The following is a 24,936-nucleotide window of genomic DNA, read 5'->3' on the forward strand; positions in this document are numbered from 1 at the left end:
ATATGTTGGCTGTATAAGCAATGGAAAATAAATAAGATCGTCCACTGTAGAGATGGGAGAATCAATTTATTTACAGGACTCTGGTCCATCGGCCAGGTGAGTACTCTGCGATCACTGGACGGGAGACCTGAGAATTTCCTTAATTCCTGGCTCCTCTTTTAATCAGCCAGGTCAGGAGTGACGCCATCACTGCAGTGATATACTAGCTATTTACCAAAGTGACGCCAACTGCAGTCAGTAAGGATTGCTTTAACCTACCCTGAAATAGTGCCCGCTGGCCTCTACATAGAAATCTGTTGGCCACTATAAGAACGGCCAATGCAAAACTACTTACCGTGTCTTTCTAAAAAAAAAAAATAAATTAGTCTGAGCGACAAGGTACATTCATTACTCCAGCATTTTGTAAAGCGTTTTAATACAATTTTATCCTATTAATGTAAAACTCACCATCTTCTGAAGAACACAGAGTTCTGCCGCTCATCCTCAGAGGTCTAAAGACTGAATTAGCATCTGGATAATTTGCAGGATTAATAGGCAGGAACTTTTGTGCTTGAACACTCTGGCAAAGAAACACTTTAGAGATGATAAGTTTACCTAAGGTTAAAAAAAGAAAAAATGGCTAAGAAAATACTAAAATACAATTATGATGTATCCCATTTATGTCAAGTGCAAGTTGCAACAACTATATGGAATAGGTGGGTTCTACAGTACTAGCTCCCAATATCACTGGAAAGATTGTATACATTTTGATGAGGGTCTGTGGAATTTTCACATTTGTTAAATGTCATCCACATCATTGCTACTGCAGAACACAGATGAATTCCTTCCTGGAAAATCTGCTGCATTCACTCTCTGTAGGAAAGTAACCATATCTCAGATTGCTGCCTATAGCTAGAAGGGAGGCACGCGAATCTCTTGCCTTCCAGCATCCCTGGCGCACCTTTTGACTAGTCAGGGCTGGCGTGATGTCATCCTCTATACGCACAGATGACATTGCGCTAGCCCTGGCTAATCAAAAGCTGTGCCGGGGATGCCAAAAAGCAAGAGATTTGTGGGCCTTCCTTCTTGTCGCCAGGTCCAGCTGACCTGGACCGGACACCTAAGAACTGATCCACTCACCTCTACTAAACAGTCAAAAAAGCTCCTAATTCATCAAAGTGGGTCATGATAAATTTGATGGCACTTTAGACTGTCTAGTCTGAGTCTACACCCGCTATTGATTGGCTTACTTTGATCCAATAACTTGCACCCAAAATTTGGTTCCTGATGCTGCATTTCAACTTATACTCTGTTGCAAACCCATCTCGGATGGGCTGCGCTTTGCCCCTTTCCCCTATTGCGCTGCCCTTTACCGTGCTCCACATCAGGTTTTACACGTGGCCCGGCATGTGTCACATTACATTATCTCCTTAGGCCCAGTTGGACATACCAGTGTCTGAGTGTTAAGACAGTATTGTGTTCTGCTGTTGTCTGTTTGGACCTTGTTACTATCCACATTCTATATCTTCAGACTTCGGTCATTCTGCATCTAGCACCTAGGCTCCAACTTGTCAACCCATCATTTGCAGAAAGCTCTATGAAGTGGCATTTTGAGACTAATCACTATTCTGCATTTATGTCTGCAATCTCTGGTTATATTTAAAAACCCTCTGACCTGCTAGTTAACCCTCTGCAGTTTAACCTATCGTTTGCTGTGAACATCACAAACTGCTATTAGAGACTGTTCACATTAAGCGATTCGGCCAGCTACCTTTGCGTGCTGCTTCAGACCAGCAATTATCCTTGTCATCTGCCCTCCTGGTTCTGTGGCTTCCAGCATATCTGTTAAACAGATGTCAGGGTCCTACTGTTCCATGTGCCTTATAGCCTGTTGTACCAACGCCGAGGCTGTGTGTCCACCCTGACATACAGCTTAGTGAACCCACCTCACCAGGTGACCTAACATGCTTCCTTTCCGGTAAGCCATGCTTCTTTTCCTATCTAGGCCATGTCACTTGTTGAGCAAGTTGGAAAAAAAATGTCTCACACAATCATTCTTCTGGACAGCATACACACCATTTTCTGGTGCAAACTATGCCTGATTTGTGGTACAGTTAGCCTATTGTAGGGCTCCTCCACCTCCTTCTTATATTTTACACATGCCCAAGAGTGCAATAAAAAATAAATAGCACATACTCACTTATCAATCCCCCGCCTCAGTGGTCACATGTTGCTTGCAGCTAGAGCCATTGATTGGCTGCAGCGGTCATGCACCAACAACGGAGAAAGAGGAGAGGAGATTGTCAGGGGATCCAGCTAAAATATGTAAGAGTGACACGGGATCGATAGGCGAGTGTATGCCATTTATTACTTTGATATCACACTCGGGCCATATGTAAAATACAAGAAAGGGGTGGGAAAAAAAACACCTTTAAACGACTAAATGCACCAGAATTCTGGTAAGATTTTAGACCCAAAAATGGTGTGTATGTTGTCCGCCACATATATCATGCGTTCCAATTTTTTTTCTACTTGCTCAGTGGTTGGGACGTGGCTGAAGCGGCAATCAATAAGTTACCATTGCTGTGGGGATCAATAGTGGAGCTTATACCATTTATTTTTTTTATTTTACTGAACGCTTAGGCCATATGCAAGTTACCCCCCCCCCAAAAAAAAAAAAAATAGGTGTAAACCCCTTTAAATCTCCCCCATTGTGTGGAAGTCATTGTAAATGTTGTATACTAGATTGGATGCAGAGTAATATATCCCCATAATGGTGATAACCATGAGGTTGGAAGATTAGACCTGACAGCAAATGTTTGGTTTCAAGGAAATGCTGAAAGTATTATTCTGTCTAGAATAACATGTTCATTGAACCAAGAAGTTGTGTCAACCTCCGCTCGTCCCCCGATTATTCCCTAAGTGATTCCATGGAATGTAATTCATTCCGTGTATCCATTAGTCAGACAAATCCCCACACTGGATCCAGTCTGTCATCTATCATTTCGTGTATCATTTATGTGCTCTTGTAATTAGTTTACCATATTTAAAAAGTCCCGGATCATAATGATGTGTCTCCTGGTTTGCTTCTTGCTCCAATTTAGAAGTCTCATACAATCCTAAACTGTTGGAGAGAAGAACAGCTTCTTCTTGTTCCTGATCATACAACTGTGGAAAACACATAATGACACGGCAAGGATGAAAACAATGGTGAATGCAATGTATTATGGTGAAGGCAAGACACAGAGTATGTCACAATTCTGCTGCTTTTCTACTAATTACATTAATTAGGATATAACGAACTCTTATGGCTCCGGCCAGGGGCCTTTCGCTGCCTGCCTAAATAGAGAAAAAGAAAAAAGGGATCCGCTCTGCTGGGCCAGGCTGACATCTTTTTCAGAAGCGGTGGAAGGTTCAGGGTGACAGGTCTCGCTGTGAACACAGTTCTGGCCCTCGCACTTTCAGGAGATCTGATAAAAAGTACATCAAGATGATCAGATCTCTGCAAAATATCCTAAGGAAATGCTAAGAAAATATTAGGAAATGCTCTCCTTCTTCCTTCTAATTAACCTCTTTTCACAGTGGCAATTTTCATTTTTGAGCTTTTGTTTCTTCCTTCCCTTCTTCGAAGAATCAAAACTTTTACTATTTTTCCATCAATACAGCCATGTGAGGGCTTCATTTATTTAGATTGTGTTGCTATTTTCTTAACTCGTTTTTTGTATTTTTCTATCAATGGAGCTCTGTATTAGGGCCTGCTTTGTGGCAGTGAGGAGATATTTTTATTAATACCATTTTGGTACAATGTTTAATCACTTTTCTCGGTCGCTTCATTGGGGGGACACAGGAGACCATGGGTGTATGCTGCTGCCGCCAGGAGGTTGACAATAAGAACTAGATGTGTACTTCCTGAAGGAAGTACAGATAGTGCTTTGAAATGGTGCCTGGGCTGCCCCATTAAGAGAGACTTGACTGCTGCCCCTGCAAGACTTTCAACTCAGGATCCGTTTTAACTGTGGGTGCCTCTCAGGGGTGACTTTGGCCTCAGGGTCTGATTTGGTGGGTGGGGCCCCTCAGGATCCGATTCAGTGGCCTGGGCTGCTCAGGGCTTGAATTGGTGGCCGGGATCCCTCAGGGTCCGATTTTGTGGGTGTGGCCCCTCAGGGTCCGATTTTGTGGGTGTTGCCCCTCAGGGTCTGATTTTGTGGGTGGGGCCCCTCAGGGTGTGATTTTGTGGGTGGGGCCCCTCAGGGTCCGATTTTGTGGGTGGGGCCCCTCAGGGTCCGATTTTGTGGGTGGGGCCCCTCAGGGTCTGATATTGAGGCCGGGGCTCCTCAGGGTCTGATTTTGTGGGTGGGGCCCTCAGGGTCCGATTTGGTGGGCGGGGCCGCACAGGGTCCGATTTGGTGGGCGGGGCCCCTCAGGGTCCGATTTGGTGGGCGGGGCCCCTCAGGGTCCGATTTGGTGGGCGGGGCCCCTCATGGTCCAATTTGGTGGGCGGGGCCCCTCAGGGTCCAATTTGGTGGGCGGGGCCACTCTGGGTCCAATTTGGTGGGTGGGGCACCTCAGGGTCTGATTTGGTGGGTGGGGCCTCTCAGGGTCCGATTTGGTGGGCTGAGCCACTCTGAGTCTGATTTGGAGGCCAGGGTGGCTCAGCCTCCGATTTTAGGCCAGGGTCGATCAGCCTCCGATTTGAAGGCCGGGGTCGCTCAGCCTCCGATTTGGAGCCTGGGGTCACTCAGCTTTCGATCTGCCGCGCCAGCCCTTTAAGACTCATTTTGGTGCGCCGGCCCTTTAAGAATCACTTTGGCGCGTCGGCCCTTTAAGAGCCAGTTTGGCTCACTGGGCTTCTAAATCCACTTTGGAGCACATTCTCTCTCAGGGGCATGCGTCATGTGATGTGGGTTTCACTTTAAGGCCGGGGTCACACTGGCGAGGAATACGGCCGAGTGAGAGGCGCTAAAAGCACGCATTAGACACGGACAAATGATTCTCTATGGGGTCACTCGCACTAGGCGTATATTTCTCATCCGTATTCTACGCTCCGTGCCAATCGCAGCATGCTGCGATTGTCAGCGTACTACGCCCGTAGAACGCCAAAGCAAGTCTATGGGTGCGCAAAAAATACGGATTACACACGGACCAGACGTGTGACCTGTGAGCAATACGCAGGTCTTTTGGCTGGTGACAGGAAATGGGCCAATCCATCATCAGGAAGCCTAGTCATGCAAATGAGCTCAAAAAGCGCTCCAGACATCCCGGAAGTACGCCTCCACGGAGTACAGCAGCAGCATGGCGTCCACTTACATAAATGTGGAGATGCTCATTGTCCTGGTGCAGGAGCGTCCCGAAATCTGGGACCAACGCGATGCCAATTATGCAAACCGGGCAAGAAAGGAGGCGTCATGGAGGCGCATCTGTCGCCAGATGTACCATGACTTTGGTAACCGACCACGTGAGGAGCAGCATAAAATTCGTAAGTACAAGGCAAAACATGAGTAACCTTAGCGCACAACAAAAAAGGAATATAGAATCAGCACCCCCCCTTCCTGTGCATGTACTTTTTGCCTCATGAGGCCGTTAGATTTGGATGTGACATGTGGATTCACACAGCCATAATTTGGGGTTAGGCCACAAGCTCCTCATCCTCCTAGACAAACCAATTATTAAGTGTAGCTAAAGAGACCCTGTGTATCTGCCCAATTAGACATGCCACCATGGGTAGAAAGCACACCCCAGAAGGCCCCATGCCTAGACTACTGGTAGCAAATGTGACCTATCAAATATGTGAATTTGACAATTTTTATTTCCTGTCACATTGCAGTGGAAGATGTGATGAAACGCTGGCGAAGCATCCGGGACCAATACCGCCGGGAACGCCAGGAGCGGTCCAGGAGTGGGGATGCGGGATATGTCAAAAGGAAATACATCTATTATGATCGGCTCTCCTTCCTCGCCCCAATTCTGGATCTGAGACCATAAGTAGATACCTCACACCCCATTACACAAATACTTTACAGGGCCAAAAATATTGATGTATTTTTGCCTCTGTTCTATTTCATAACAGAACTCAATCCAACCTTACGGATCGAGGAACGGCCTCAGAGACAGAGCCCATAATTGATCCTGTAGGGGATGAGGTGGCTGGCCCATCTTCTCCCCCTACAAGAAGGATGGCAGATGAGGCATCACAGGACAACCCATTGGCTGCCCAACACACAACACCACCAGGACGGTCTGCTGCTGCCCCATCACCCATCCTGGAAGAGCCGGGCAACTTGAGCAGCAGCCCAACTGGCCATATCAGGGGATCCCCACAGGCTGCTGTTACATCCTGACGAACACGAAGAAGGCGCCAGGTCACTGTTCAAGAGAGCAGGACCAATGTGGACACAGGGGCGCTAAATTATTTATCAAGAGTAACTACAGATGATGGGGAGGAGTCCTACTCACGTAGCCTCACCCTTTATCTCCGTGCCCTTACCCGTGAAGTCAGGCTCCGTATTAGGGAATGTTTTCAGATCCTGCTTGATGCACCCCCCCAATACCCCATATGAGCTTTTCGAATATCTGGAGAGGTGGCAGCTCTCCCCCAGAAATCTAATGCGCATGAGACCATCCACACAAATGCTTGCTCAAGCAGGGTCCGAACATCCTCTAATACGTGGGCCTACACCTCACCCCCTTCCTCCCACTACCCAACCTTCTATTCAGCAGCCACAAATGTCAGCCTCTAGCCAACCCCACCAATATGGCCACTTGTACCCACCCAGTGTTGGAGGCTGGTCCCAACCTGGTTGGGGACGATCTGGCTATCTTGGTGGGTATGAGCCACGTGCCTACCACAGCCAACAAGATGCCCCTCCCCATCATCATTACTCTGGCCAGTATCCCCAACAGTCCCAGGAGGCAGGACAATTCCCACATCATGGGCAACAGTATGGCCCCACACAGGGCGATGTTGGCCACAGTGTCCAGCAGCACCCACAGGCTGCTCTTTCACGTTCCCCTTCCCCAACCTATGAGGATTTATAAGTCTGATGGCCGTAGATGTCCAGTGTGGTTTCACTGGTGCTCCAAATTCAAAGGAAAAAACAGGTGTTCTCCATCACCAAACTTTGTTACAAAATGTAACATTCTAATTTTTTAACAATGTTTTCCAATCATATTAAGAATCCATCATGACAGGCAAGGCTACCTCACGCCTTTCAGACAGATATTACATGTGTGTACAAAAGAGAATATTTAAACGCGCTATACTGTAAAGGTCAAAGGATGAAAATACACTACTCACTTGCTAATGCCTAGGAAAGGCGTGCTGGCCTTAGTGAAGTAGTCACCTTTTTTGCTAGCAATCTATAGTAACAAATCAAGGCGACCAGCCTTCAGAATATCACGCTCTCTCTATGTCTTAACAAGTGAGTTTTGTTTTTTAATCCTTTCCAGTATGGCATGGATAAATATTCTCTGTTCTACAGACAGGTAATATCCGTCTGAAAGCCGTGAGGTAGCCTTGCCTGTCATGGTGGAATATTTCTATGATTGGAAAACATTCTGAAGAAATGTGAGTGTTATCTTTTAGCATTCATTTTGTTGATGGAGCTCACCTATTTTTTTCCTTTGTATTTAAATATTCTCATGCAGCAATTTTGTTTTTGCCTAATTTTTTGGGGGTTATGTTATATAATGTTACTTTTCAAAAAAGTTTAAGAAGGCAAAAAGGGCCATTTTGCCCATTGCCAAAATGTTCATATGGCAATATTATGTTTGCCTTTAAGAAACAAAAAAAAAGGCAAAACTAAAAATTTGTCTACTATAGTTAACGTCTCTGTGTGATTTCTCAAAAACCCTGTCAACATACTAACATACACTAACCAATGCAATGAAACAGTCATAGAACCATAAGGGGTTGAGTAATATATATTTAGACACACTTAAAGAAACAAATTCTAACATAGACACAGCATGCTCTTGCCAAGAAGTTGTCCCCTCAGGTGAGATAAAGTAATTAGTGAAAATATCACGCACTTTGAGGCCAGAGAGCGGTCTACGTTGAGGGTTCATAGGTGGTCTCACCCTGCGCACATTGTCCGGCCTACGCACAACACCATCAGAGGAGGAACAATCATGTATCCTGGTGAAGTTATGCAGAACCACACAGGCTTTCACAACTTCATTCACATTTTGTTCACTCAACTGAATGGCAGACTGGAGTACCCGCCATTTGGCACAAAGCATCCCAAAGGAACACTCCACCAGTCGCCTAGCATGTGATAGGCGCAAGTTAAAAATTCTGCGCCTGTGGTCAAGGTTGCGCCGGGGATATGGTCTCATGACTTTGCGCGATAACTGAAACGCCTCATCTGCCACAAGGACATAAGGGACTGATTCTTCAGGGGAGCCTGGTAGCTGGCGTGGTGGTGGTAGATCCAACTGGTTGGTGCGTAGCCGCCGAGCCATTATGGAATTATTGAAGACTCTAGAGTCTCCGGTCCTTCCATAGGCCCCAATGTCAACAATTATAAACTTGTATTGAGGGTCTACCAGAGCCAACAATACAACAGAAAAGTATTGTTTATAATTGAAGAATTGGGAGCCAGAGTTCGGCGGCTTACGCACCCGGATATGTTTGCCATCCAGGGCCCCAATACAATTTGGAAACTGGCAGTCCGCCTCAAAGTCCCTTGATATCCTCAACCAGTCTTCCATCCTGGGCTCGGGCATGACCACTTGATGGAGTCTTGTCCAGATTTCTGTACATGTAGACCTCACTATGCCTGAAATGGTTGATCTTCCAATGAGAAACTCATGGTGGAGGGCGGCATAAGACAGGCCAGTGGACAGGAAGCTGTAGAACAACAGAAATTGATAATTTTAGAATGCATAAAGTCCAAAAACATCAGTTACATGCCGACCAAACTTGGTAGGAATTGAGATAGAATAACACACACATATTTGGTTGCACAATGACTAAGTGATATGCTGGACATATTAGAGCTAACATTCTGGTGTGTAAGTTGAAACATATTTGGAGTAAGATGAGGGCATTAAACTTAGTCCAAGAAGGCAAAAAAACATACTTTAGCACACACATTATGAACAGAGAATGTGGTTGTGTAGTACATACCGTATTGTGAGTAGAAGTCGCTCCTTTGCAGATATCGTTTTGTGCATCCTTGTGTCCTGAAAGGTTATCCCAGGGCGCACTGTCTCCAAGAGTCGATCAAATGTGGAAATGCTCATGCGACAGTACTGGTAAAACTTCTCAGGATGCTCCAGCAGAGAAGAATAGAGGCGGTGAAAATGACCTCTTGTGAGTCGTTGCCTCAAAAGTGGATGGACCCACATGCGTCTCCTCCTCCGCGGATCCACTGTCACTGGGTATGGTTGCCCAAAGCGCCGTGACAAAAGCCAGTTGAAGAGAACCTGCTCAGTTGTATTGAATCTCAGACCCTCTGCCATGTTGCACAAAGAACACCAACACACCTCGTGAAAGCAAGCTCACAAATGGACAGAATGGAGGCAGCCACCTGTTTCTGAGTGTATAAATAGGGTGCAGGCTAATTATTTAAATTGTTAGCAGGCCTCAAAACCGTTAAATGTCCATTTTTCAAGGCTGCGAGAAAATCTCGCCATACGGATTGCATACGGATGCCATACGGATTACATACGGATGCAGACATGTGCAAAATACGCGACCGCACCTTGCTTACGGATGACCTACGGAGCACTATTTAGGGGTCATTCATCCGTATTACGCCTGTAATCTACGGACCGTATTTTGTGCAGGTTAGTGTGACCCCGGCCTAAGCTCTGAAATTATCTGGCAGAAACTGTGTCCTGGGGGGTCATGTAAAGTTCGTAGGCATTGGCATAGTAACTGTGTGTGCCTGCGCATATCAATGAGCTTAACTGCCATTTGAATCGCCTCAGGGCATGTTTTCCCTGTGGCAACATTTTCCCATTGAAATGCATTGAGGAAAATATTTTTTCAAACGCAAATTGCGCAAAAACTACAAATCCGATCGACACGAAAATTACTTAGCACACCTCTCGTGGACGCTGGCTTCGAAACTACACCTCAATGGCGTCTGCGTAGCGGTTTGGGCCGGATTAATTGCGGAAAATCAATTGAATAACTAGATGTGTATTTCCTGAAGGAAGTACAGATAGTGCTTTGAAATGGTGCCTGGGCTGCCCCTTTAAGAGACTTGCCTGCTACCCCTGCAAGACTTTCAACTCAGGATCCGTTTTAACTGTGGGTGCCTCTCAGGGGTCATTTTGGCCTGTGGGGCCACTCAGGGTCTGATTTGGTGGGCGGGGCCACTCTGGGTCCGATTTCGTGGGCGGGACCCCTCAGGGTCAGATTTGGTGGGCGGGGCCCCTCGGGGTCCGATTTGGTGGGTGGGGCCCCTCAAGGTCCGATTTGGTGGGCGGGGCCCCTCTGGGTCTAATTTGGTGGGCGCGGCCCCTCAGAGTCCGATTTGGTGGGTGGGGCCCCTCTGGGTCCGATTTCGTGGGCGGGGCCCCTCGGGGTCCGATTTGGTGAGAGGGGCCACTCTGGGTTCGATTTGGAGGCCAGGGTGGCTCAGCCTCTGATTTGTAGGCCAGGGTCGATCAGCCTCTGATTTGGAGGCCGGGGTGGCTCAGCCTCCGATTTGGAGCCTGGGGTCACTCAGCTTTCGATTTGGCGTGCTGACCCTTTAAGACTCATTTGGTGCCCTTTAAGAGCTAGTTTGGCTCACTGGGCTTCTAAATCCACTTTGGCGCACATTCTCTCTCAGGGGCGTGCGTCATGTGATGAAGCTAGATTTGCATTTGTGCTGTGGGTTTCACTTTAAGAGCTGATATTATCTGCCAGAATCTGTGTCCTGGGGCAGTCATGTGAAGTTTGTAGGCGTTGGCATAGTAACTGGGTGTGCCTGCGCATATCAATGAGCTTAACTGCCATTTCAATCGCATGTTTCTCGTTCGCCTTATTGGGGGACACAGAGACCTTGGGTGTATGCTGCTGCCACTAGGAGGCTGACACTATGCACAAAAAAAGATAGCTCCTCCTCCGCAGTGTACACTCCACCGACCGGCAGAGAATTCCTCAGTTTAGCTTAGTGTCAGTAGGAGGTGGACACGGGTCTTTTATTAGACCCATATCTACCTCGTCGTGCGTCGTTCCTTTTCAGGTTCTACGGAGGGATACAGAGTGAAAAGTCACATCTGTACTCCCACATGGAGTCTGCAAGTACGGCGTGTACTGCCACCCCGTATCCTTGCAGTTCTCCGCGGCAGGACCAGCCAGACGGACGCCGACACCAAGACGTGCCAGCGACTCCAGGGGTCCTTGTCGCCAGTCTCCCTCCCACTCGCCTACCAGAGCCTGTCGGTTGGATGAGACGCAGGAGTTCTTCAGTCCCAGGTAACGGATCGGGGATGGGTGAGTATGGATTTTTTATTTTTATTTTCCTGGCTGCCCATTCCCGACGGACAGGGGGTGCGCCTCTTCAGTGGCACAGGGAGCGGGCGCTGCGGTCGCTCGCAGTCGCCCTACGCCCATAGGCACACCATGCTCCATATTGCTGGCCCCCGCGTTCCCCCCTTCCCTCCCCCCTTTCTGGGGACAGGGAGTACAGGGCCTCTTCCTTCTTCCCTTGGACGCGGCTTCCGGCGGCGTCCTTTTTCCGACCTCCGCGCCGACCCCCTGCTGACAGGCGGCCGCCGCAACTAATTTAGGCCCCGGCTTCAGTTCGGGCCTACCGCTGCATCGCGGCCACGCCCCCCGCCCCTTTCTTCTAAGCGGGCTTCTCTCCCGCTCTTCCCAGGCCCTCCCACCGCCTGTCCTTCACCTGCCCAGCCTGCTATTGGCTAGAGGGCGGTGAATTTTAACCCTACGAGGTGCTCCGCCCTCCCTCCTCTCCTAAGGCGCGCTTTTTCTCAGGACGGCGCCATTTTCCCAGCCTGTTAGCCGGGCACCAGCTCCTCACTGGACAGCATCTTTTCCAGCTGGTTTTTTCATTCAGGAGGTCTATCGGCCGGATTTCACTCTGACCTGCATCCACTGACAGGTCGCAGAGCATCGCTTCTGGGGACACCGGACCGTGAGTAGCTCTGCACTGCAGACTGACCCTTCTCCGCCCTCTGTCCCCCAACCTTCCGGCATTACCTCAGCTTTTCACTATGTCTAAGTCTGATCGTACCCGCTCTACCGCTCCCCCCTCCACTTTAGTCAAGTACTTTGCATGTTCTTCGTGCAATCGCAAACTTCCCTCAGGCCAGTCCACTCCCCTCTGCCTGGATTGTAGCAATCCAATTCAGCCTGACGCCGTCCAGGAGCCATCTGCGGCCCCAGGTGAGAGTGAGCCCCCCATGCCTGGCTGGGCCTCCTCGCTATCTCAATCAGTGGCAGACCTCACCAGGGTGTCTCAGTCCCTGGTGGCCGTTCTTGATAAGTTGCCCCTGGACTCTTCAGCAGGGCCAAGCAGGTCTCAAATTGTTCCATCTGAATCAGCCAGCGGTAGTCGCAAAAGACCCAGGCAAGATTCCCAGCCGGAATCCTCTCCTAGTCCCATCTCACCGCATAGCCCTTCTCTCGGGCCTCCTCTCCCGAGTCAGGGGAAGCGCTTTCGGACAGGTCATCTGAGGGGATTTTAGAGCTGGATTCAGACCAGGATGCAAGCATGAAGGTCACAGTGCAGGACCTCATTGCTGCGATCCATCATACCTTCGATATTGCTGACTCCCCTGCGAAATCCTCAGATCAGGAGGTTTCGTTCAGACGGGCAGAAACTCCCTCCAGGGTTTTTCCTTTCCATTCCCAGTTTGGGAAAATTTTTACCAAGGAAAGAGAGGATCCGACCAGACGCTTTCAAAGAGGAAAACGTCTCGGCGTACTCTACCCATTTGCTAAGGAGCTCACGGACAACTGGTCGGCCTCTCCCTCGGTCGATCCGCCTGTGTCCAGGCTATCCAATAACACGGTTCTCCCGCTTTCAGGCGTGGCGTCCCTAAAGGATTCTAATGACAGGATTATAGAATCCCTGGCGAAGTCTGCCTTTGAAGCGGCTTCAGCGGCGGTGTGTCCAATTTTTGCTTCATCCTGGACAGCAAAGACCATAGCCACGTGGGCAGACGACCTTCGGCAGGGCATCTTAGATAAGGCGCAACCGGAGCATTTGGCCAATCTCGCCAATCAGATCTCCCATGCTGGGGACTATCTTCTCTCCGCTTCCTTGGATGCTGCATCCTGTGCAGTTCAGGCGTCAAGCAACGTTATTGCAATTCGACGCACACTTTGGCTAAAGGCATGGCAAGCGGACTTGTCTTCTAAAAAGTCCCTCACTAACCTGCCTTTTCAGGGGGTGCGCCTCTTTGGGTCCCAATTGGACCAGATTATTAAGGACGCCACCGGAGGCACGAGTTCTCTCCTCCCTCAGTCCAAGCCTCGCAGACCCCCACTAAGGCGTCAGTTTCGACCCTTTCGGACTTTCCGCCGTTTCAATACGGCGGACAACTCCTCCAGCCAACAGAGGCCGCAGGCTCGCCAGGAGAGAAGGAAAGTTTCCTTCAGACCCACTCCTTCCTGGCGACCCCACTCCTCCCAGGGCAGACCGTCCAGATCTAGATCTGGACGGTCTACTTCAACATGACTATCATCGGGCACGCGAAGGGTCTTTCCAATTGGGAGGTCGACTTCTTTCCTTCAGGGACGTTTGGCTGGCCGCCATGGAGGACGCCTGGGTCAGGGAGGTCGTATCCTCAGGATACAAGATAGAGTTCGTCTCTCTCCCACGGGATCGTTTCTTCGAATCCCGGCCTCCAAAGGATCCAGCCTTGATCCCGGGGTTCTCTACAGCTATCGCCGCTCTCCTCAGTTCCGGGGTGATTGTGCCCGTTCCCGAATCGGAGCGCTTCACGGGGTTCTACTTGAACCTGTTTGTAGTGCCGAAAAAAGACGGCGCGGTTCGACCCATCTTGGATCTCAAGCTGCTCAACAAGAGGGTCCGTCTTCGCCACTTCCGCATGGAGTCGCTTCGCTCGGTCATCGCCTCCAGGGAGGAGCAGGAATTCATGTGCTCAATAGACATCCAAGATGCCTATTTACATGTTCCAATCTTCTCCGGACATCAGAAGTTCCTGCGCTTTGCGATTCGACAGCACCACTACCAGTTTGTCGCACTGCCCTTCGGTCTTGCCACCGCTCCCAGAGTCTTCACGAAGATCATGGCTGCGTTGATGGCTTTGTTGAGAGTCAGAGGCCTCGTTCTTTTCCCGTACCTAGACGATATTCTGATCAAGGCTCCCTCATTCCAACAGGCTCACCAAAGTTTGTCAATCGTCCTGGACACTCTTTCCAATTTCGGGTGGATCGTCAACAGGAAAAAGTCCTGTCTGGTTCCTACACAACGCCTGGTCTTTCTAGGTCTTCTGTTCGACACTCGTCGGTCAAGGGTCTTTCTCCCACAAGAAAAGATTCTCTCTCTGCAGCAGGAAGTACGATCGCTGCAGACCTCGCGATTCCCATCCCTCCGTACAGCCATGAGGGTCCTGGGAAAGATGGTCGCGGCGATAGAGGCAGTTCCCTTTGCCCAATTTCACGCCAGGCCTCTCCAGCAGGCCATTCTGTCGAAATGGAACAGGTCGCCTCGGTCCCTGGATCGCCCTGTCCATCTTTCTTACCGGATCAAGCGGTCTCTCAACTGGTGGTTGTCGTCACCTCTCATTCTATCGGGTCGATCCTTCCTTCCCATTCACTGGCAGATAGTAACCACAGATGCCAGTCTCCTCGGTTGGGGTGCTGTATTCCGCAACCACACTGTTCAGGGTCGATGGTCGGATCGGGAATCAGCGCTACCGATCAACGTTCTGGAGATTCGAGCGATCCATCTTGCTCTGGTCCACTGGGAAAGGCTCCTCAAAGGACTGCCGGTACGAATTCAGACAGACAACGCCACAGCGGTGGCATATGTCAACCGCCAAGGGGGAACACGGAGTGTTTCAGCCCTGGCGGAGGTGTCCAAGATTCTTCGTTGGGCGGAGATTTTCGTCCCGACAATTTCCGCGGTTCACATTCCCGGCGTAGACAACTGGGCCGCCGATTTTCTCAGCCGCGAGGGTCTCGCGGCGGGAGAATGGTCCCTACATCCGGAAGTGTTTCATCTGCTCTGCCTTCGGTGGGGAACCCCGGATGTAGACCTCATGGCGTCTCGCCTCAACAGGAAAGTCCCACAATTCGTGTCCAGGTCTCGGGACCCTCTGGCAGTGGGCGCCGACGCCCTGGCCGTTCCTTGGTCCCAGTTCGAACTTCCCTACCTGTTCCCTCCTCTGCCTCTTCTTCCCAAGCTGTTGAAGAAGATCAAGGCAGAAGGACTTCCGGTCATTCTCATCGCCCCGAATTGGCCCAGAAGGTCTTGGTTCGCGGACATTGTCAACCTTCTCGCGGACGCCCCCTGGAAGCTTCCAGACAGAACAGATCTGCTGTCTCAGGGTCCGATTTGCCACCCCAATTCTCGGCCGCTCAATTTAACGGCGTGGCTGTTGAGACCGAGGTTCTGAAACGAGCAGGATTTTCCGACCACGTAATTCAGACCATGATCCGAGCCAGAAAGCCATCATCTTCCAAGATTTACTACCGTACTTGGAAGGCCTATTTCACTTGGTGTGAGACCAATAACGTCGCGCCCATGTCCTTTTCGCTCCCTTCAGTCCTAGCGTTTCTTCAGGCGGGATTGGATGCGGGGCTTGCCCTCAGTTCACTGAAGGGTCAAGTTTCGGCGCTGTCCATTCTGTTTCAGAAAACGTTGGCTTCCCGTCCTCAGGTTAAGACCTTTCTTCAGGGCGTGGCTCACATGGTCCCGCCGTACCGGGCACCCGTGGATCCATGGGATCTTAATCTGGTTCTTGAGGTTCTGCAAGGTCCGCCCTTTGAACCCCTCAGGAATATTTCCCTTTCTCTCCTTTCTTGGAAGGTAGCCTTTCTGGTGGCCATCACCTCCGTCCGGCGCGTGTCGGAATTGGCAGCTCTTTCATGCCGCTCTCCCTTTCTGGTTCTCCACCAGGATAAGGTAGTTCTGCGGCCTCCGCCCTCGTTCCTTCCGAAGGTGGTGTCCTCGTTTCACCTCAATGAGGATATCGTGCTCCCGTCCTTTTGTCCGAATCCAACTCATCCCCGAGAGCGGTCCTTGAACAAGCTGGACCTGGTTAGGGCGGTAAGAGTCTATCTGTCTAGGACGATTTCCTTGCGAAAGACAGAGTCTCTTTTCATTATCCCTGATGGAGCGCGGAAAGGTCACCCGGCGTCAAAAGCCACCATTGCTCGCTGGATCAGATCGGCTATCCTGGAAGCCTACCGTGTTAAGCGTCGCGGAGCCCCTCCGGGTATCAGGGCCCACTCTACTCGAGCAGTGGGTGCCTCCTGGGCGGTGCGCCACAGAGCTTCCGCACTGCAGCTTTGCAAAGCTGCAACATGGTCATCGGTTCACACGTTTGTGAAATTCTACAGAGTCCACACCTACGCTTCGGCGGACGCCAGCCTAGGTAGACGGATTCTGCAGGCCGCGGTGGTGAGTCCGCTGGCCTGATGGAAGTTTGTTTCCCACCCCAGGGACTGCTTTGGGACGTCCCAAGGTCTCTGTGTCCCCCAATAAGGCGAACGAGAAAACAGGATTTTTGGGTTGCTTACCGTAAAATCTGTTTCTCGGAGCCTTCATTGGGGGACACAGCACCCTCCCATGTTTTACAGCTCCTGTTCTTACTTTGGTTGAATGGTTACAGTTGAGTTGTTTATGTTGTCAACCTATTCTGTTACTTCTCCTACTGCTTTCTCACTAACTGAGGAATTCTCTGCCGGTCGGTGGGGTGTACACTGCGGAGGAGGAGCTATCTTTTTTTGTGCATAGTGTCAGCCTCCTAGTGGCAGCAGCATACACCCAAGGTCTCTGTGTCCCCCAATGAAGGCTCCGAGAAACAGATTTTACGGTAAGCAACCCAAAAATCCTGTTTTTGTCTGTGGCAACATTTCCCCATTGAAAAGCATTGAGACAATGCATTTCAATGACGGGAAAAAAAATTTCTAACGAAAATTACGCAAAAATTACAAATCCGATCGACACGAAAAATAGCGCACCACTCATGGACGCTGGCTTCAAAACGACACCTCAACTGAGTCTGTGAGTGTAGCGGTACGGGCCGCATTAATTGCGGAAATCAACTGAATAATAAGAATAAGTTAGCAGCGTTCGGATTACAATATAGTGGTTTTTTCAAACCACTATAATAATAAGAAGAAGCAGACGAAGAATAAGTTAGCAGCGTTTGGATTACAAGATAGTGCTTTTTCAAGCACTATAATTATAATGAAGAAAAAAGTTGTCTCCACCCAACAAGCTACTCCCGCCTACTAGCATCCAAACTATTAATTTTAGCTTAGAGTCACCAAGGAGACAGGCACGGGCCTGAAGCTCCAGACCAGTTTCTGCCAAAATTTGTATTTTTAATTTTTCTTTTATTAATTGACAGTGCAGGGTTGGTGGAAGAGCCACAACGTCCTCCTTCAAATCAACATCATGGAACTCAAGGCAAATTCGGCTTGCCTTAACACGTTGGGAGGATCAGCTGTCGGGTGTCCCAGTTCAGGTCCAGGGCGACAATGTCGCATGACCTACATAAACCATTAAGGAGGAACTCTGAGTCATCAAGCAATGTCAAAGGTCTCTCTGATCCTCGACTGGGCAGAACCAAGAATACCAGCTATGTCAACAGTCCATATATCGGGAGTGGACATCAGGGTGGCAGACTTCCTAAATGACGTGGGAATAACCAGGGGACAGTGGTCCCTACGTCTGACCGTCTTCAAACAGATCTGTCTTCGATGGGGCATCCAGACTTCGTCCTGATGGCATCCATTCACAATCACGAGGCGCCCCGGTCCACGTCCAGTGCTTGAGCTCCTCTAACACACATACGTCGCCCTAGGGCAGCGATGGTGAACCTATGGCATGTGTGCCAGAGAGGGCACGCAGAGCCCTCTCAGCTGGCACGCGGCATCGCCTCATCCTTGTTCCGGAGCTGCAGCCTCCTGCCTCACACAATGAGCGGCGCAGCCGCGGCTGGATGACATCATCATTCAGCTCCACGGCCGCTGTGCCAGTGAGAGGAAGGAAGCTGCCGGCGCGCGGCCAGTGAAGCTGCTGTGGTGTGTGGGTGTGTGTGTGAATGATGGGGAGAGGGCCAATGATGATGGGAGTGATGGGGAGAGGGCCAATGATGATGGGAGTGATGGGGAGAGGGCCAATGATGATGGGAGTGATGGGGAGAGGGCCAATGATGGCAGTGATGTGGAGATGGCCAGTGATGGGGAGAGGGCCAATGATGGGAGTGATGGGGAGAGGGCCAGTAATGGGGAGAGGGCCAATGATGGGAGTGATGGAGAGAGGGCCAATGATGGGAGTGATGGGGAGAGGGCCAGTGATGGGGAGAGGGCCAATGATGGGGAGAGGGCCAATGATGGCGGTGATGAGGAGAGGGCCAATGATGGGAGTGATGGCCAATGATGGGAGTGATGGGGAGAGGGCCAGTGATGGGGAGAGGGCCAATGATAGGAGTGATGGAGAGAGGGCCAATGATGGGAGTGATGGGGAGAGGGCCAGTGATGGGGAGAGGGCCAATGATGGCGGTGATGAGGAGAGGGCCAATGATGGGAGTGATGGGGAGAGGGCCAATGAGGGGTGTGATGGGGAAAAGGCAACGATGGTGGTGGGGAGGGGGCAATGATGGGGTGATGGGGAGGAGGAAATGATGGAGGTGGTGGAATGGGCAATTTCTACATTTCTACATGAAGGGGATCATGATGGGGCATATTTTTACATGAATGGGATCATGATGGGGCATATTTCTGCATGAAGGGGATCATGATGGGGCACATTTCAAAATGAAGGGGACAATGATGGGGCATTTCTACATGAAGGGGATCATGATGGGGCATATTACTACAAGAAGGGGACAATGATGGGGCATATTACTGCATGAAGGGGATCATGATGGGGCATATTACTGCACGAAGGGGATAATGATGCGGCATATTTCTGCATGAAGGGGATCATGATGGGGCATATTTCTGCATGAAAGGGATCATGATGGGGCATATTTCGGCATGAAGGGGATCATGATGGGGAATATTTCTACATGAAGGGGAAAAGATGGGGCATTTGGCACGTGTTGGCACTTCGTCATAAATAATTGTGTTTTAGGTTGCAGTTTGGGCACTTGGTCTCAGAAAAGGTTCGCCATCACAGCCCTAAGGTTTCCTTGGTCCCAAGATCTCCTTTCCTTATCTATTCCCACCACTGCCTCTGCTACCCATGCTTCTGAAGATCAGGTCCCTGTCATGATCATGGTACGTAGAAGTGATAAACCTTCTGGTAGACGTTCTGTGTAGGCTTCTGGACCACCCATGTGCAAAGAGAAAAAATGTTCAGCTCACCCTTTATACTCCAGAGTTGCCTTCCAGCACGGACCACAGTTTTGTTAAACGGTGAGTAGAAATGAAGAAAACGGTCCAGTTCAGAAGGTAAAATCCAAAACATTTATTTGAATATCCATAAAACATGAAAAATTGATGTACAAAGTACAAAACCCGACCGAAAAACCGGAGGGAAGGTTGCAACAGAAAGAGTGAACGCGTTTCGAACTAGACGTTCTTAGACTCAGTATGTCTCAAGGAAAAGGGTCGTGAATATAACTAGTACACACAGGTGGCACTAATTAATTATACAGACATGTGAAACATAGAAAACAATTAAAACCACCATATAAAACAAACAAACAAACATATGTTTTATATGGTGGTTTTAAATGTTTTCTATGTTTCACATGTCCATATAATTAATTAGTGCCACCTGTGTGTACTAGTTATATTCTTACGCCCCTTTTCCTGGAGACATACTGAGTCTAAGAACGTCTAGTTCGAAACGTGTTCAGTCTTTCTGTAGCAACCTTCTTACGGTTTGGTTTTGTACTTTGAACATCAATTTTTCATGTTTTATGGATATTCAAATAAATGTTTAGGATCTTACCTTCTGAGCTGGACCATTTTCTTCACTTCTGGGCCACCCAGACCTTCTCTCCCAAGGTCCCCTCTTCCACCTAAATTCTCGTCCACTCAATTTAATGGCATGGCTGTTGAAGCACCTGTTCTATGTACCTCAGGTTTCTCTGATGAGGTTGTGGAGACCATAAACAAGGCTCTTAAGCCATCCTCTTCATGCATTTATCATCATATATGGAAGGCCTTTTTTGGAGGGTAAGTGTGTTGACTGAAAAACATTAATTATGACGTTTTTTCTTTGCTTGCTGGTGTTTACCATATGTGTTAAGTAACTTTATATTTTGACAAATCAGATTTTTATGGACATGTTGTGAAGAATATTGGAGATATAATTTAATTCCAATCGTTTGTATCCTATGTGGCATGTGATTATAAAACCCCCTTCAGTTTGAAGCTAGCTCAACAAGGGGGTCAAGTCTCAAAGGCTATGAATGACAAACCTCACACCTTGCGTCAGCTCAGAAAAGAACAAAAGGCTTGCTTTCCATGTAGATACCATCTGGTCTAAATTGCTTAGTCAGTTATGATTCCAATAGGAGTTATGGAGATACTATACGTCCTAGCCGCACATAGTGTATATAGTTCCAAGATCCCCAGAACATGGAGAGAGCCCGGCTGGGTGTTGACCGGTTCTAACACCCAGGGGTATGGAGATACATATAACATCTAGTAGAAACCAGATCGTAAAGCTGTTTGTTCTTAACACATAGCAGGGCCTCATCGGGATCCGATGGCTCCAAAACTGCCATCCAAGGACTGTCCAGAAAAGAGTTATGATCTTTCATAGGTTTTGGAGTTTGCATCTGCAGAGGCAAGGGGAAGGGATTTAGGCTCAACCCAGAGGGCAGGAGGGGAGTGACTAAAAGAGGATAAAGGCTAGTGTATGGTCCTGGGGTCCCTCTTGACGGGTTTGCCTCATGTCGCAGTGGAGGGATTTTGTGTGATACCTCTGGTGTCATCTTTCACACAAGGCAATAGTGAGTTATATTTTTTTAATGCCTTTATTTTTAAAGGGGGAAAAGTGGGTGATTTGAAATTATATGTTTTTTTTTGTTTTTTTATAATTTAATGTTTAGTAGATTTTAACCTGCAATCATATGATCGCTTGATCTCTATAATTCAATACCATAGTATTGCAGTATATAGCTATAAAGTATTGGCATCTATGAAGCGAAGAATATGTCTGGGCTTCACAATATTATCAACATAGACAGGGTGGCATGTTCTTAAAGAGAAAGTGTTCCATTTCTATCTCTGTGTCCATCCAAGGAGCCACTCTACCACATTATCAATTTATTTGTGCTGAGATGGTGCCCTATACTTGCTATTTATTAAACCCTTGCATCATTCCTCTGTTATGCCTCCAGGAAACGTTTCAAACTTGAGCTTTGAAACTTGAGCTTTACCACTTCTCTGGTCAATATAATGGCTCATTATTTTCCTAATTTTTTTTACCTGGGAACTTTTTGTGACTTTAAATCCATCTTCAAGAATTTGAAGGAGATTATTCTTTTCGACTGATATGATTGGATCCAAGGTATAAAAAAGATATTCTAGCATTTTCTTATAGTTCCTGGGAAAAAAAGTGTCAAAATGGATTAAATTGCTAAATATGCATTTACAACTATTTAATTTCTGCTATTTCATCTCAAAATAAAAAAGCAATGTTTGCCTTACTAAAAAATACCCTCTGCAGAGCCATGTTTCTCCGTGTTTAGTGAAAAGAAGCAACTACTGCAAGAATGAGCATTGTGAGTGCGTCCACCTGTGTGCGCAACTGTACTGTCTGATCCAATATGTTCAATGTATCCCACCTATGAGGAGTAGCTTTTTGTTGGAATTTACGCCACTTCTGGTGTAAATTATAGTGCATGTGTCGAACTGTGATATTGGCCCCTTCCTCCTCCTGCTAAACCCCACTCATTTTGGAAAATGCCTCCCTCCCCAAAAAAACCTGCAAAAGTTGCAACATTTAGGCTATGTGCCCATGTATGCAGAAAATTTCTGCATGAAAACCGGACTCCTTCCCAGAAAACGCGCGTTTATTTTCCTGCGCGTTTTCCTTCGCAAAAAACATGCATTTTTTATGCGTTTTTTTCCGCGTGTCCCCAGTCTCATAGAAAATAGATAAAAACGCGGACTTTTCTGCAAAATTAATGAGCATGCTGCGTTTTTTTCCCGCAATGCGTTTTTTTGCGGAAAAAAAACGCATCAATATGCACAAAAAGTGCAGAATGCATTAAAATGAATGGGATGCTTCTTTTAAGCAATTTTTAAGCGTTTTTGCTGGTAAAAATGCTTAAAAAATGAGAAAAAAACGCTTACGTGTGCGTGATTTTTATACCCCATGAAGCTGATATTAATTACCTGATGAATTCCTGAATTCCCCAGTTAAAGGGGTTTTCCAGAGATTATGATATTGAATGTTTTACACACATACGTTCAGACATAGTTCAAAAGTATGATTGCACCCAGTGTGAATGAATGCGTAGATATTGTAGATACTGATGCTACTGCTCAGCTTAATATGCTTACCTATGTAAGAGCAGGATAGTATAGCTACAGGTGCGTACTTATTGGCATCAAAATAAAATGTTAGTTTTGTGGTTAGCTCCGCTTTCATTATATCAATGGGTTACCGCAATAGTGTGAAGCCTGAAGACCGTAGCGTCTGATTGCTCGTACTCCAGCGCTGAGAAGAAGCACTTCTCTTTCATTTTAAATGTGTTTATTCCTTCTGGCAGAACAGGGGTTAATCGGCCATGTTGGAAATTCCCTGTGTTCACAGCTGAGCTGGTTAGCCACTCCTTTTCCCTTTATAATCTGGGGTCTGATACAAATCCTTGCTAGAGCAAGCTTTATTGCTGCATGGCTAATGGAGGTAGAGGAGTTCTTATGAGGAGAGATGGAGGAGTTATTAGTGACTGTTGCTTGGCTTGTATGAATGGCAATTCCTTGTCCTTCTCCATTTTGGTTTATTCCCCTACCTTCACACCCCGATGCATTCCCCTTTTATATGTGAGTGAATATTTTGTATGCCTGGAGTTTTCTGTTAAGTTACCTTGTTTGTCGGGTTGGTGTACTACAGTGCACAGTATTGCTCCTCTTCCCTGGGTGGGGGAAGAGAACAGATGGAGGGTTAACTCAGGGGATAAGGCAAGGGCGGAGGTCCTGGCATCTTCACCTTCAGAAGTATCCCGGGGAGTAGGCGAGCTAGGGCGCCTCCTAGTGTTAGGGTTAGGGAAGAAGCCCCTTGGTTCCGGGTCACCTTGACAGCAGTGTAGTGACAAATTACTAACCCTTTTATTACCAAACCAAAGATAAACGTAAAAAGAAAAAAAAAGTAAGTTAAAGGGGCTGTCCGGTCTTACACTACAAATCTGCAGGCACTATGTGACTGCAGATTTGTGAATCCTCACATCGCACGCACTATGAGGATTCTCCAGTACCAGCACCACAGAGGAGGGGGTGTAACCTCAAGAATGTGAATTGCATATCTGTTCCAACTAAACTGTATCAGGCCTCGCTCAGTTCAAGGGGATAGTCTAGTCGGAATGTGGCACAAGTGCGCACAGCAACAGAAATTCCTCACAGTGCACGGTGGGTGTGCGTGCAGTGAGGATTCATAAGCCTGCAGTCACAGAGGGACTGCAGATTTGTAGTGTATGACTATACAAGCCCTCTAAAATCTGAAAAACGCACTCTGTGCCTGTCTCTACAATGGATACGATGATATCAGTGGTAAGAAACATACGCTGCGGCAGTGCCATCTTCGGTGTCAAGGTAATCCTGGAGTTTTTCCTCAAACCTGAATCGCAGGATTCGATTGTGCACTCTGACTATTCGATTTATCTTCACTCCGGTGATTCCGAATGTTTTAAAGTTTGATGCACAGAAGCGTGACAAAATCAGATCATAACAGGACTTGAACCTGCATAAATGAAATAAAGAATGTGAGATGTGAAGAGTCAGGAGATAGTGATGTGACAATCAATGAGAACACAATGGCTGTAAGTGCCTTTGCCTATGTACAATGAGGCAAATATAACTTAATACAACTTTGCATAACGACAAGCGTATACAGAGGTGATAATCACTTAAACACATAGGATACAAGAGGAATTGGGCCTCGTGTTGCATAACCACTGTCACATTGCTTTTGGTGACCCTGACACTTTGTAACACCCTTTTTATAGTTTTTTCAGTTGTGTAAAATTGCAGTTTTCCTCAATAGATTAGTAGGGGTCCCAATTTCACACCCATGTGTTACATATTCACATGCTCCAGTGCTGCTGTCTCCTCTGCCAGATGCCACTGATTTAGCAAGTGACACTGACAGCTGGGAAGGATATGGCGGGATAGTATTTGGTGGCCAATGGGGGTAGCATGGCCCCTATCTAAATCTCCATGCTCAACCTGTCTGGAGCCAGTGATTGCATTTATGTGGTACAACTTTTATTATGATTGGCATCCTGATATCTGACCCCGGCTGATTTACAACTTGGTTGTGTGAATATAACCCTTTAACCACAAACAACCAATTATATATTTTTCTTATCTGTGTTATGGCCAGAGTTGCCAGTTTGACTGTAAGGCCCCTGACCCCCGTTGGGCTGGGAACTATGTCTGCAACCCCATAATGACCAGGCCAAATGTTTGAAATCTGACTATTGTCACAACTCTGGAATGCTTCAACATGTACCATTGATTTTCAGAATGTTTTTTTCACAACACATTACACTTCATGATAATGAGAAACTCAGGTTGATATGTCTTGTGTTTATTTATAAAAATATCAGAAATGTGACAAAAAATGTCAAAAAGATAGCAATTTTCAATCTTTGACTAATTATTCCTTTAAT

General features: G+C 47.8%; 1 protein-coding gene across 4 annotated transcripts in view; it reads right to left on the bottom strand.

Moving 5' to 3' along the window:
• LRRC9 (leucine rich repeat containing 9) overlaps nt 1–24,936 on the bottom strand; it is a 234,531-nt gene that overhangs the window by 154,025 nt on the left and 55,570 nt on the right. For all 4 annotated transcript variants that reach the window (XM_073571244.1, XM_073571255.1, XM_073571252.1 and 1 more), the window contains exons 11-14: nt 23,829–24,005; nt 21,530–21,647; nt 3,021–3,147; nt 448–594 (exon numbers count right to left, since the gene is read on the bottom strand). In XM_073571244.1, the coding sequence (XP_073427345.1) occupies nt 448–594; nt 3,021–3,147; nt 21,530–21,647; nt 23,829–24,005 (569 nt within the window). The remainder of the gene's footprint in view (nt 1–447; nt 595–3,020; nt 3,148–21,529; nt 21,648–23,828; nt 24,006–24,936) is intronic.

The sequence above is a fragment of the Dendrobates tinctorius genome, unplaced genomic scaffold, assembly GCF_039654945.1.
Source record: "Dendrobates tinctorius isolate UK_male_01 unplaced genomic scaffold, ASM3965494v1 ptg000006l, whole genome shotgun sequence".
NCBI lineage: Eukaryota > Metazoa > Chordata > Amphibia > Anura > Dendrobatidae > Dendrobates > Dendrobates tinctorius.